At 46.8% G+C, this 14,815-nt stretch overlaps 1 protein-coding gene across 1 annotated transcript in view; it reads left to right on the top strand.

The window, feature by feature from the left end:
* Positions 1-14,815, top strand: part of kcnd3 (potassium voltage-gated channel, Shal-related subfamily, member 3) — a 302,565-nt gene that overhangs the window by 248,874 nt on the left and 38,876 nt on the right. Inside the window, exon 4 of the mRNA XM_064956447.1 lies at positions 12,014-12,115. Within this exon, the coding sequence (XP_064812519.1) occupies positions 12,014-12,115 (102 nt within the window). The remainder of the gene's footprint in view (positions 1-12,013; positions 12,116-14,815) is intronic.

Here is a 14,815-nt window from a genome sequence, read left to right as displayed (position 1 = left end):
GATGCAGAAAGGGAAGAGAGGAGGGTTGAGGAGGCAGAATCAGGAGAAAGGTTGGAGAAGGTATGAGCAGAGGGAAGAGATGATAGGATGGAAGAGGAGAGAGTAGCGGGGGAGAGAGAGCGAAGGTTGGGACGGCGCGATACCATCCGAGTAGGGGCAGTGTGGGAAGTGTTGGATGAGAGCGAGAGGGAAAAGGATACAAGGTAGTGGTCGGAGACTTGGAGGGGAGTTGCAATGAGGTTAGTGGAAGAACAGCATCTAGTAAAGATGAGGTCGAGCGTATTGCCTGCCTTGTGAGTAGGGGGGAAGGTGAGAGGGTGAGGTCAAAAGAGGAGAGGAGTGGAAAGAAGGAGGCAGAGAGGAATGAGTCAAAGGTAGACGTGGGGAGGTTAAAGTCGCCCAGGACTGTGAGAGGTGAGCCGTCCTCAGGAAAGGAGCTTATCAAGGCATCAAGCTCATTGATGAACTCTCCGAGGGAACCTGGAGGGCGATAAATGATAAGGATGTTAAGCTTGAAAGGGCTGGTAACTGTGACAGCATGGAATTCAAAGGAGGCGATAGATAGATGGGTAAGGGGAGAGAGAGAGAATGACCACTTGGGAGAGATGAGGATCCCGGTGCCACCACCCCGCTGACCAGAAGCTCTCGGGGTGTGCGAGAACACGTGGGCGGACGAAGAGAGAGCAGTAGGAGTAGCAGTGTTATCTGTGGTGATCCATGTTTCCGTCAGTGCCAGGAAGTCGAGGGACTGGAGGGAGGCATAGGCTGAGATGAACTCTGCCTTGTTGGCCGCAGATCGGCAGTTCCAGAGGCTACCGGAGACCAGGAACTCCACGTGGGTCGTGCGCGCTGGGACCACCAGATTAGGGTGGCCGCGGCCACGCGGTGTGGAGCGTTTGTATGGTCTGTGCAGAGAGGAGAGAACAGGGATAGATAGACACATAGTTGACAGGCTACAGAAGAGGCTACGCTAATGCAAAGGAGATTGGAATGACAAGTGGACTACACGTCTCGAATGTTCAGAAAGTTAAGCTTACGTAGCAAGAATCTTATTGACTAAAATGATTGAAATGATACAGTACTGCTGGAGTAGGCTAGCTGGTAGTGGCTGCGATGTTGACACTACACTAATCAAGTCGTTCCGTCGAGTGTAATAGTTTCTACAGCGCTGCTATTCGGGGGCTAGCTGGCTAGCTAGCAGGTTGATTGCGTTACGTTACCTTAAGAGAACGACAATAGCTGGCTAGCTAACCTAGAAAATCGCTCTAGGCTACACAATTGTCTTAGATACAAAGACGGCTATGTAGCTAGCTAGCTACGATCAAACAAAACAAACCGTTGTACTGTAATAGTTACTACAGTGCTGCTATTCGGGGGCTAGCTGGCTAGCTACGTTAAAAGAACGACAATAGCTGGCCAGCTAACCTGTTGTGCGTGTGTGTATAGGATGTTCTGCGTGTGTGTATGGGATGTTGTGCATGTGTGTGTTGGATGTTCTGCGTGTGTGTGTGGGATGTTGTGCGTGCGTGTGTGTATGGGATATTGTGCGTGTGTGTGTGGGATGTTCTGCGTGTGTGTGTGGGATGTTGTGCGTGCGTGTGTGGGATGTTCTGCGTGTGTGTGTGTGGGATGTTGTGCGTGCGTGTGTGGGATGTTCTGCGTGTGTGTATAGGATGTTCTGCGTGTGTGTATGGGATGTTGTGCGTGTGTGTGTTGGATGTTCTGCGTGTGTGTGTGGGATGTTGTGCGTGTGTGTGTGGGATGTTCTGCGTGTGTGTGTGGGATGTTCTGCGTGTGTGTATAGGATGTTCTGTGTGTGTGTATGGGATGTTGTGCGTGTGTGTATAGGATGTTCTGCGTGTGTGTGTGGAATGTTGTGCGTGTGTGTGTGGGATGTTCTGCGTGTGTGTGTGGGATGTTCTGCGTGTGTGTATGGGATGCCGGAGGCTGTTCATGCCCTCTGAGTGTTAGCTGGTCCAGTTCTCCACTCAGTGGTGCAAGATAATGTATGCTAATGAGTTCCTGTAAAGCGATGATGTGATTGGTCGCAGCATGTCCAGGGGCCAAATTGGGCAACTGCATCAGCTAGCATCATAAAGACAGAGAATGGTAATCCTTGTTAGAGGGCATTAAGACAAATCAAATCAAAGTTTATTGGTCGCATACACAGTTTAGCAGATGTTATAGCGGGTGTAGTGAAATGCTTCTGTTATTAGCTCCTAACAATGCGGTAGACTGTTAAACAAGTAATTATAAATAATTTAAAATATTGTAAAAAAGTTAATTAAAAAATTGAAATCAAGAACGTCGGGACGAATCCAATTAACAGCCCAAATAGCCTTGTATCAGTAATCAAACTTCAATCTATATGTATGTAGGCTACACCTGAATAATTTACACATGATATACTAGGAATGATACTGTAGGCAGTAGATATATTAGAATGAGCTAGGACAAGAATACAGTACATATTACATATGAGGTGTGTATAAACAGTGGAACTACAATGTACTGTGCAGTAGGAGAAACATTAGAAAGAGCTATGTTGAGAATACAATATTTAAATACACAGTGTGAAACAGAAAGTGACCAGTAGTTCAATGTCTCTGTAACATTGGACAGCAGTGTTGGCTGTGTTTGTTTGTTTGAGTGAGCGTGTGTGTGTGTGTGTGTGTGTGTGTGTGTGTGTGTGTGTGTGTGTGTGTGTGTGTGTGTGTGTGTGTGTGTGTGTGTGTGTGTGTGCATGTGTGATAGTGTTTGTTTTGATTTTGGGGATGGCTAGTGATGACAGATCATGTTGTTATGTCATGTGATGTGATGTACCATTCTATGCTGGGACATTGGTTTGGGTTGGGATTGTGTGTTGGTGGCTTGTACACATGCAACACTCAGGCACAGAGTGTCTCCACTCCTCTCTTTCCAATCCTCTTCCTCATCCATCTCAGTGTGAGGGGCCTGGGATAATGTTTAAAGCCGTTTGAACCTGTCTGAAGCACTGTGGCAGGTTTGCTCGTGGTCCCAGCATACTGCCCAGCTTCAACTAACCACCTGTCTGCCGAGAGTGAGCACTCATATCCATCAAACCCAAGCACTCTGAGACAAATAGGTGTCGTGTACACAGAGAGGGCGAGTTGGGGGGGAGAAAGAGAGAGGGGGTAAAGAGAAAGGTGAGAGAGGGGAAGAGGGAGAAAGAGGGGAAGAGCCGTAGGTGATATTTGTCCTAATGGTACATTCTTTCCTGAAATAGCTCTCTCCCACATGAGGTGTTGCGGAGAGCATAGGTGTGTGTGTTATAGTTCCTGTCAGATACCTGACCTTGGTGTGTCCCCCTTTCCTTTCTGAGTCAGCCGCAGTGCAGTATCCCACCCCAATAACAAAATACACACTCAAATACCAAACACACACACCTATTCCATTCTGATAGAGTCAGAACCCTAGCACCTTATATCCCAGAAAAACACCAATGTCTGTTGTTGCTAAACCGTTAGTAATATACATTACTGTTGTGTCCTCTGGCATTAATTTAGCCCAAAATGTTTTATTAGTATTGACACATACAATACCCGGCCATAAAACAATATTGCCATGGGAGTCATGTTAATTTAGCATGGCTGTGGCTATTTGTTTGGAGCTGCTGTAAATGAATTGCCTTTATGGATACCCCAAGAGTTTCAACACGTTGCTGATTGGTAGTTGTATAATACGAAGCTGTTCGAACCACTGTACTGACAGCTGGAAGAAAAGAAGAAGAGAAGACGTTCCAACTGATGAATAACAGCATCGCTAAGCTGTTTTAAAAACCCCTAGGTGAACAGACTGCCCCTGATGACGTGTTACTGTGTCAACCTAGTGACATGTGTTATGTCACCTTAACGACAGCTGTTACATCACCCTAGTGACATGTGTTATATCACCTTAATGACAGCTGTTACATCACCCTAGTGACATGTGTTATGTCACCTTAACGACAGCTGTTATGTCAACCTAGTGACATGTGTTATGTCACCTTAACGACAGCTGTTACATCACCCTAGTGACATGTGTTATATCACCTTAACGACAGCTGTTACATCACCCTAGTGACATGTGTTATATCACCTTAATGACAGCTGTTACATCACCCTAGTGACGTGTGTTATGTCACCTTAACGACAGCTGTTACATCACCCTAGTGACATGTGTTATATCACCTTAATGACAGCTGTTACATCACCCTAGTGACATGTGTTATATCATATCACCTTAATGACAGCTGTTACATCACCCTAGTGACATGTGTTATATCACCTTAACGACAGCTGTTATGTCAACCTAGTGACATGTGTTATATCACCTTAATGACAGCTGTTACATCACCCTAGTGACATGTGTTATATCACCTTAATGGCAGCTGTTACGTCACCCTAGTGACATGTTTTAAATCACCTTAACGACAGCTGTTATGTCAACCTAGTGACATGTGTTATATCACCTTAACGACAGTTGTTACATTACCCTAGTGACATGTTTTAAATCCCCTCAAAGACAGCTGTTACATCACCCTAGTGACATGTGTTATATCACCTTAACGACAGCTGTTACATCACCCTAGTGACATGTTTTAAATCCCCTCAAAGACAGCTGTTACATCACCCTAGTGACATGTTTTAAATCACCTCAAAGACAGCTGTTACGTCACCCTAATGACAGTGTATGGCAATGTAAAGAAGGCTCTTATGGTGCAGCTCAGAGCTGAAGTTAGTCATACTGTAGTTTTGATAGATTATGTGGTCTGTCTGTCTGTCTGTCTGCCTGCCTGCCTGTCTATCTGTCTATCTGTCTGTCTGTCTGTCTGTCTCTCTGTCTGTCTGTCTGTCTGTCTGCCTGTCTGCCTGTCTGTCTGTCTACAGGAGGAGTGTAGCCTACTGTATGATAGAGTCATCATCATTAGGCTGCTGTTCCCCTCTCCTGCCCCCGGGGTCTGGTAATGATCATACCACAGGGTTTAAAGACACCATAATAGCCAGAACATACTTTGACACACGCTATTGATTAATGCCCCATGGTAGCTAACTGCTGGATGACAATACACTACCCTCATGTATTGAAGTGTTCATTTGTTCATCCATTAACTAGAGAGGAGAAGAAGATAAAAATAAAGAATAAAACAGGAGAGAGAAAAAATAAGAATGTAGAGGAATAAATAATTAAAGAGAGGAGAGGAGAGGAATACAATGAAGAGTGAAGGGAAGAAAAAAGAGGAGAATAGACAAGATCATGCTGTCACCATCTCCCCCCTCCTCCTCCTAGACAAGATCATGCTGTCACCATCTCCCCCCTCCTCCTCCTAGACAAGATCATGCTGTCACCATCTCCCCCCTCCTCCTCCTAGACAAGATCATGCTGTCACCATCTCCCCCCTCCTCCTCCTAGACAAGATCATGCTGTCACCATCTCCCCCTCCTCCTCCTAGACAAGATCATGCTGTCACCATCTCCCCCCTCCTCCTCCTAGACAAGATCATGCTGTCACCATCTCCCCCTCCTCCTCCTAGACAAGATCATGCTGTCACCATCTCCCCCTCCTCCTCCTAGACAAGATCATGCTGTCACCATCTCCCCCCTCCTCCTCCTAGACAAGATCATGCTGTCACCATCTCCCCCTCCTCCTCCTAGACAAGATCATGCTGTCACCATCTCCCCCCTCCTCCTCCTAGACAAGATCATGCTGTCACCATCTCCCCCTCCTCCTCCTAGACAAGATCATGCTGTCACCATCTCCCCCCTCCTCCTCCTAGACAAGATCATGCTGTCACCATCTCCCCCTCCTCCTCCTAGACAAGATCATGCTGTCACCATCTCCCCCTCCTCCTCCTAGACAAGATCATGCTGTCACCATCTCCCCCCTCCTCCTCCTAGACATGATCATGCTGTCACCATCTCCCCCTCCTCCTCCTAGACAAGATCATGCTGTCACCATCTCCCCCCTCCTCCTCCTAGACAAGATCATGCTGTCACCATCGCCCCATCCTCCTTCCCTCCTCCCTGCTTCTCTAGCTCAATCTTCCTTACCTCCTCCTTCCCTCCTCCTTCTCTCTTCCTCCTCCATCCCTCCCCCTCCTCCATCCTCCTTCCATCCTCCTTCCCTCCTTCATCCTTCCTCCTTCCCTCCTCCTCTTTCCCTCCTCCTCTTTCCCTCCTCCCTCATCCTTCCCTCCTCCTCCTTCCCTCCTTCCCTCCTCCTCCTTCCCTCCCTCATCCTTCCCTCCCCATCCTTCCTCCTCCTTCCCTCCTCCCTCATCCTTCCCTCCTCCCTCATCCTTCCCTCCTCCCTCCTCCTTCCCTCCTTCCCTCCTCCTCCTTCCCCTCCCTCATCCTTCCCTCCCCCATCCTTCCTCCTCCTTCCCTCCTCCCTCATCCTTCCCTCATCCCTCATCCTTCCCTCCTCTCTCCTCCTTCCCTCCTCCTCCTTCCCTCCTTCCCTCCTCCTCCTTTCCTCCCTCATCCTTCCCTCCCCCATCCTTCCTCCTTCTTCCCTCCTCCCTCATCCTTCCCTCCTTCCTCCTCCTTACCTCCTTCCTCCTCCTTCCCTCCTTCCTCCTCCTTCCCTCCTTCCTCCTCCGTCTCTCCTCCTCCTTTTCCTTCCATCTTCCCTCCTCCTTCCCTCACTCCTCTTGCTTCCCTCCTCCTCCTCCTTCCCTCTGCCTTCTCCCATCCGTCTTCATTCTGCTCTAATTGTTAGCTGCTCTGGGCTCCCATTACTAATGAAGCATCCATCTGGACCTGAGCTCAGTGACAGGCCTGTTGTATCCTTCACTCTCCTTGCACCATGAAACAATACATTACAACGCTACAGGTTTCTCTTCAGAGTAACAAAACCATACAGAGTTCACAGAGGAGGAGTGTCTGTGTGTCTTGTCTGGTCTCTGACCTTGTGTTCTGTTTTGTTCTGCCTATGAGCTCAGGAAGGCTGTAATGAACAGCAGGTTGTGATTTTGATTGTAAAGGATAAGCTAATTGATGATTCATGGTGACTCCATCTTTCAAGAGCTATTTACCCAAGAAAGACATAGGAGAGAGGAAGAGAGAGAGAGAGAGAGAGAGAGAGAGAGAGAGAGACTGAGAGAGAGACTGAGAGAGAGAGAGAGAGAGAGAGAAACAAAGGAGAACCAAGGTGAGAGCTGAGCTCTGTGTTTCTGACTCAGACTGTCCTAAACTTGGGCGGTCGGTTTCTCAATACTGCCTTTCTTTCTCCCTCTCTCTCTTCTCGGTCATGCGTATGTATGTCTCTTCTCACTCCACATTTCCTGTTTCCTCCAACATAAGCGAGAGAGTGAGAGACAGACTATCAGGTATCAAGGTAAGACCCAAGTGCAGACTGAAGTAACAATGTTTATTGTAACAACAGGGGCCGGAAAACGACAGGTCAAGTCAGGCAGGGGTCGATAATCCAGAGGTGGAGCTAAGGTACAGGACGGCAGGCAGGTTCAGGGTCAGGGACAGGCAGAGTGGTCAGGAGGGTGGGTACAGGGTCAGGGACAGGCAGAGTGGTCATGAGGGTGGGTACAGGGTCAGGGACAGGCAGAGTGGTCATGAGGGTGGGTACAGGGTCAGGGACAGGCAGAGTGGTCAGGAGGGTGGCTACAGGGTCAGGACAGGCAGAGTGGTCAGGAGGGTGGCTACAGGGTCAGGGACAGGCAGAGTGGTCAGGAGGGTGGCTACAGGGTCAGGACAGGCAGAGTGGTCAGGAGGGTGGGTACAGGGTCAGGGACAGGCAGAGTGGTCAGGAGGGTGGGTACAGGGTCAGGGACAGGCAGAGTGGTCAGGAGGGTGGGTACAGGGTCAGGGACAGGCAGAGTGGTCAGGAGGGTGGCTACAGGGTCAGGGACAGGGACAGGCAGAGTGGTCAGGAGGGTGGCTACAGGGTCAGGGACAGGCAGAGTGGTCAGGAGGGTGGGTACAGGGTCAGGGACAGGCAAGGGTCAAAAACCAGGAGGATGAGATAAAGAGAGGCTGGGAAAAGACAGGAGCTGACAGGGAAACCGCTGGTAAGCTTGACAAACAAGATGAACTGGCACAGACAGACAGAAAACACTGATATAAATACCCAGAGGATAAGTGGGGAAGATGGTCGACACCTGGATGGGTGGAGACAAGCACAAGGACGGGTGGATCAGATCAGGGCGTGACAGAGAGAGAGAGATGTATGACCACATTAGAAACACATACTTCCCTCAGATTACACAGATCCACAAAGAATTCGAAAACAAACCCAATTTTGATAAACTCCCAAACTCTACTGGGTGAAATATCACAGTGTGCCATCACAGCAGCAATATGTGTTACCTGTTGCCACAAGAAAAGGGCAACCAGTGAAGAACGAACACCATTGTAAATACAACCCATATTTATTTTTATTTATTTTCCATTTTGTACTTTAACTATTTGCACATCATAACAACACTGTATATAGACATACTATGACATTTTAAATGTCTTTATTATTTTGTGAGTGTAATGTTTACTGTTAATTGTTATTGTTTATTTCACTTTTGTGTATTATCTACATCACTTGTTTTGGCAATGTAAACATATGTTTATCATGCCAATAAAGCCCTTAAATTGAATTGAGAGAGATACAGAGAGGGGGGGGATAGAGAGAGAGGGGGGAGAGGGAGAGGGGGGAGTGAGAAAGAGAGGGGGAGAGAGAAAGAGAGGGGGGAGAGAGAGATGGGGGAGAGAGGGGGCGAGAGAGAGGGAGAGGGGGGAAAGAGAGAGAGAGAGGGGAGAGAGAGGGGGGAGGCAGAGAGAGGTGAGAGAGACAAAGAGAGACAGAGAGTCAGACACTACCTTTTAATCAGCCTGGCAATGTGGAAGAGAAACACAACCAACATCCTGCCAGAGCAGACAGACCTTGAGTCTATACCTGAGATTGTCTCCCCTGGCGGAAATGAATCAAGTTTTCTACTTTTGTACTGCCGAAGCACTTGAAGCTAAAAAGAGGATTGTGTCCGTATGAAACATATACACAGCTCAACATTTTAGATTGTTCCACTGAGAGTTCAATCAGTGCTGAGTGAAACTGTTTTCTCACTGAGTGGTGTTGGTAAGAGTCTAACCTCTTACTAATAGAGAGAGAGTGACAGAGAGACAGAGAGAGACCAAGAGTGACAGAGAGAGACAGAGAGAGACTGAGAGTGACAGAGAGAGAGAGAGACAGAGAGAGAGAGACAGAGAGAGACCGAGAGTGACAGAGACAGAGTGACACAGAGAGAGACAGAGAGAGAGAGAGAGACAGAGTGACAGAGAGAGAGACAGAGTGACAGAGAGAGAGACAAAGAGAGAGAGAGAGACAGAGTGACAGAGAGAGACAGAGAGAGAGACAGAGAGAGAGAGAGAGACAGAGTGACAGAGAGAGAGAGAGAGACAGAGAGAGAGAGAGAGAGTGACAGAGAGAGAGAGAGAGAGAGAGACAGAGAGAGAGAGAGAGAGAGAGAGAGAGTGACAGAGAGAGAGACAGAGTTACAGAGAGAGAGAGAGAGAGAGAGACAGAGTGACAGAGAGAGAGACAGAGAGAGACAGAGTGACAGAGAGAGTGACAGAGAGAGAGACAGAGTTACAGAGGGAGAGAGACAGAGAGACAGAGTGACAGAGAGAGTGGCAGAGAGAGTGACAGAGAGAGTGACAGAGAGAGAGACAGAGAGAGTGACAGAGAGAGTGACAGAGAGAGAGACAGAGTTACAGAGGGAGAGAGACAGAGAGACAGAGTGACAGAGAGAGTGGCAGAGAGAGTGACAGAGAGAGTGACAGAGAGAGTGGCAGAGAGAGTGACAGAGAGAGTGACAGAGAGAGAGACAGAGAGAGAGACAGAGAGAGTGACAGAGAGAGAGACAGAGAGAGAGAGAGGAAGGGAAAGCTGTCTGATGACGTGACTCGCTCTAAATCAAAATTCGCTACAGCCCAGTGCTTCCTTCCTTCAGTCTCTCTCACACGCCCCATGCTTTCCATTTTCACAAATCTGCAGTGGGAGGTGTGTGTGTGTGGGGGGGGGGGGATACCTATTCAGATGTGGTTCTCTCCTGAGCAGTCGTTCCAGGGCAGGCCTTGAGGCATCCCTCCATCCTGTCTCTTTCTGCTCTACTTCCTACTAATCCAAATACACTACCACTCTCTCTTTCTGCTCTACTTCCTACTAATCCAAATACACTACCACTCTCTCTTTCTGCTCTACTTCCTACTAATCCAAATACACTACCACTCTCTCTTTCTGCTCTACTTCCTACTAATCCAAATACACAACCACTCTCTCTTTCTGCTCTACTTCCTACTAATCCAAATACACTACCACTCTCTCTTTCTGCTCTACTTCCTACTAATCCAAATACACTACCACTCTCTCTTTCTGCTTTTAATTTTCATCATAGTAGCTTTTTAAGTTCTCCTCACCAAGTGTTGTGCTGAGGAGTTTAAAACCTAACTTGAAGTTTAGTTACTCTTGAAGTTAAGTTTCTCTGAGCTATAGGCTATTCATTGGAAGTATACCAAAGGTGGCCGGTGCCACCTTAATTGGGGAGGACGGGCTCATAGTAATGGCTGAAGCGGAATACATGGAATGGAATCAAACACCAGTTTTTTTAAATACCAACCATTATTATGATCTGTCGATGCTCTAGCTTTGTGTCCATGTTCCTTGTGTGTAATAAATACATTAAGTAATTCATTAATAAAAGCCAGTATCCTCCTATGTTTTCTCAATGATGCTTCAGCAGAAATCCATCCTCAAATCTGTCCTGCCTCTCAGCACTGTCTGAGAGCAAATCTGGACCAGAGACACAGGTTCTGGGTCCCAGTGGCCCTAAATACTCTCTCTCTCTCGATCTCTCCTCCCTCTCTCTTTTACTCCCTCTCTCTCTCTAGCTCCCCCCCCCATCACTCTCAATAAAAGTGGATACATTCTAGCAGGGTATGTTTTCACACCTCCTCCATTACCCCCAGTAACCATTTCCATGGTGGCTGGAAGTGTTTGCCTGGTGACCCCAGAGAGCTGAGCTCATTGGCTGAGCTCAGAGCGAGACGAGGAAGAGGGTCATCCTAGAGACCTCTGGGATGTCTAAGCTGGCACAAAGGAGCATGAGAGAGGGAGGGGCAGAGAGAGGCCAGGAGACAGTAACAGATAAGGGGAGAAAGAAAAGAAAGTGAGAAAAGATTGAGAGGAAAAAACTATTATAAGAGAGGATGGAGGGCAAAAGAGAAAGAGAACAGTATGGAGAGGAGGAGGCATGTGTGTGTGCAAGAACACCTCTGCTTAATACCTGTCTCTGGGAGCATAAACAAGATTGAGAATGCTGGCCAGCTTGTCTGAGCGTAAACTCTTGCCAGACCTTTTGCAAGCAGACATTGTGTATTGCTTGTTATTGATGCATTGAGAAATCACATTGCCTTCTTTTGCTCCTTCTTTTATCTCTCTGTCTCTGTCCTTGACAGGAGAGAGAGAGAGAGACAGAGAGAGAGAAAGAAACACAGAGAGAGAGAGAGACAGACAGACAGACAGAGAGAGATATATATAGAGAGAGAGAGAGAGAGAGATGGAGAGAGTGACAGGGAGAGAGAGAGAGTGACAGGGAGGGAGGGAGAGAGAGAGAGAGAGAGAGAGAGAGAGGTGGCTGCACACCAACCCTCCTTATACTGTGTTTCCTGTAGATGAGAAGAGATGTGTGCAGACAGACACACACACTGATGGTCAGGGTTGTAGTCATAACACTTTAAGGCAGTGGACATTTCATTGATTTATTCTACATAAACAAAAGCAATGCATTTCAAGGCGCAATTTAGCAAGTCTATTACACAAGAAACACAGACTGCAATGTTAAACATTGAAAAGACGTTGTGACATTACCCTCCTAATATGTGCTTTAATATGCATTGATATCAGGTCTGCATCAAATGTTTGCGCTGTGCATAGCCATTTATGATTTAACTTGGTTGGTGGTGTGAGGGGACTGATCTTTGGTTTCCATGGTTTCTCTGTCTTCCAGAAAGCACGTCTGGCCAGGATACGAATATCCAAGACAGGAAGCTCTAATGCCTTCCTCCACAGCAAACGGAATGGCCTCTTCAGCGAAGCCTTGGAGCTCACGGTAAGAGAACACTCAATACAACCAACATTGACTGTACTAGTCACGACCTCTTTAACTCACATGGGCACTCTAGGGCACCCTCTAAAACCCAGCCCAGTCACAACAGAGGATTTCTGTGTGTTTACCCTGAAAGTGTTTATTACATCGGAGTGACACTTTCCCCCGTGGGATAAACTCCTGCCTCTTAAGTACCACATCATATAATCACGCTTTGACTGCACTTCATTGAACACTTTATAGATTCCATCCTTCTTCCGTCTCCTTGAGGTAATCATTGACTCATAAGTAATGGGATAGATCAAAACAAGGTTACTACATTCACCAATCCAACCTCATCAGATCAGTTATTTCCTCAAGGCAGAAAGGATAGAGAAGTCTTTATTCAAACAGGGCCCTTGTGATTCTTCTCTCTCTCCTCCTGGGTTCCTGGAAGACTAGGCCTGGCCTGGCTTCTGAGAACAGCTAAATGCAGTCCTGTTAAATATGCTGTAGTGTTAATGTGAACATCTTGGTGCTCAGCTGGGATCCAGGCTGCAGGCACTAGCAGACATGTAAACACAACTCGGGTACCTCCTCTACTCTCCTCTTCTCCTCTCCTCTCTTCTCCTCTTCTCCTCTCCTCTCCTCCTCTTCTCCTCTTCTCCTCTCCTCTTCTCCTCTCCTCTCCTCTTCTCCTCTCCTCTTCTCCTCTCCTCTCCTCCTCTTCTCCTCTCCTCTCCTCCTCTTCTCCTCTCCTCTCCTCTCCTCTTCTCTTCTCCTCTCCTCTCCTCTCCTTTCCTCTCCTCTGGGCTGAGACACACCAAAACACAAAGACACTTCAGCTGTCTCTGAATGTATAGCTTGTCCTTCTATACACCCAAGAATTGTACTGAGATTTGACTGTGCCTCCACCATGAAGCAGCATGACTAAACTATAAAACCTCAAATCTGGGCTTCTATGTTTTAGAGGTTCAGAGCAAAATGATCTCGTTGACGTCACAGGGAAAAGCCAGCTGACCTTCGATACATCTGCACCACACAGAAGATTAGTCAATTGTGTCCATGTATTATGCAGCATCACCTGGTTACCTACCTGCCTGTAGTGTAGCTAATGGACCAGCCACCTGGGTGATTCACAGCAGCCCTCACACCAGTGGAGGCTGCTGAGGGGAGGATGGCTCATAAGAATGGCTGGAACGGAGCAAATGGAATGGAATCAGTATTTGATACCATTCCACCAATTCCACTCCAGCCATTATCACGAGCCCGACCTCCCCAATTAAGGTGCCACTGACCTCCCGTGCCTCACACATCCTGCTGATTTTTTGGCTTTAGTCTTTAGGGAATGAGTAGGACAGGACCAGAAATAGCCTGGAGACGCAGCTGTGTCTGTGTACTGTAGCTCAGCACTGTTTAGGAGGTGAACTCTTCTCCACAGCACATGAAAAAATGTGCTGCAGCACTACTCACATACACAGGGGAGGAGGGAACTACATAACAACACACAGTAAACATGGTGGAAACTCAGCCCGGTCTCATAGACTAGACGTAACATGGTACATTTAAATCCGGGACACTCAAAATGGTATGATATGTTATGTTTGGTATGGTATGGTTAAATAACACAGAAGGTTACTTAAGGCAAAAACAAAAGTAGGATGGTTATTCGGGGAGAATGGGTGGTTGTATAAAGCGCACCTGATTCTAATAATTAGCTGGTTGATAAGATGAATCAGGTTAGTCACAACTGGGATTGGTGTGAAAATCTACAGGAGGGTAGTTCTCCAGGAACAGGGTTGGAGAGCCCTGCTTTAACCTAACTTCTAACCCTAACCCCTAACCCCTAGCCTAGCTAACATTAGCCACCTAGCTAACGTTAGCCACCTAGCTAATGTTAGTGTTAACCACGTAGCTAACGTTAGTGTTACGTAACCACCATCTAAGGTCAGCGCCAACAAACTGGAATTCGTAACATATCATACGTTTTGCAATATTCGTAACAATTTGTATGAATTGTAATTCGTAACAGATCGTACGAAATGGATGATGGACATCCGTAAATGTATACGTACAATGCATTCAGAGAGGTGTCTTACCCTTTGACTTATTACACATTTTGTTGTGTTACAGCTTGAATTCAAATATAGATTGACTACATTCTTTGCTCACCCATCTACACACAATACCCTATAATGACAAAGTGAAAACATATTTTTAGTAATTTTAGCAAATTTATTGAAAATGAAATACAGAAATATCTCATTTACAGAGTTATTCACACCCCTGAGTCAATACATGTTAGAATAACATTTGGCAGCGATTATAGCTGTGAGTCTTTCTGGGTAAATCTCTAAGATCTTTCAACACCTGGATTGTGCAATATTTGCATATTATTATTTTTTAAATTCTTCAATCTCTGTCAAATTGGTTGTTGACCATTGCTCGACAACCATTTTCTGGTCTTGCCATATATTTTCAGGCCGATTTAAGTCAAAACTGTATCTAGGCCACTCCGGAACATTCAATGTCATCTTGGTAAGCAACTCCAGTGTATATTTGGCCTTATGTTTTAGGTTATTGTCCTGCTAAAAGGTGAGTTTTTCTCCCAGTGTCTGTTGGAAAGCAGATCGAACAAGGTTTTCCTCTAGGGTTTTTCCTGTGCTTAGTTCTATTGCATTTCTTTTCATATAAAAAAACCTCCCTGGTCTTTGTGGTTGAATA

The sequence above is a fragment of the Oncorhynchus masou genome, chromosome 33, assembly GCF_036934945.1.
Source record: "Oncorhynchus masou masou isolate Uvic2021 chromosome 33, UVic_Omas_1.1, whole genome shotgun sequence".
Lineage (NCBI taxonomy): Eukaryota > Metazoa > Chordata > Actinopteri > Salmoniformes > Salmonidae > Oncorhynchus > Oncorhynchus masou.
Note: the sequence above shows the minus strand (reverse complement) of the source record. Positions and strands in the feature narration are given on the sequence as shown.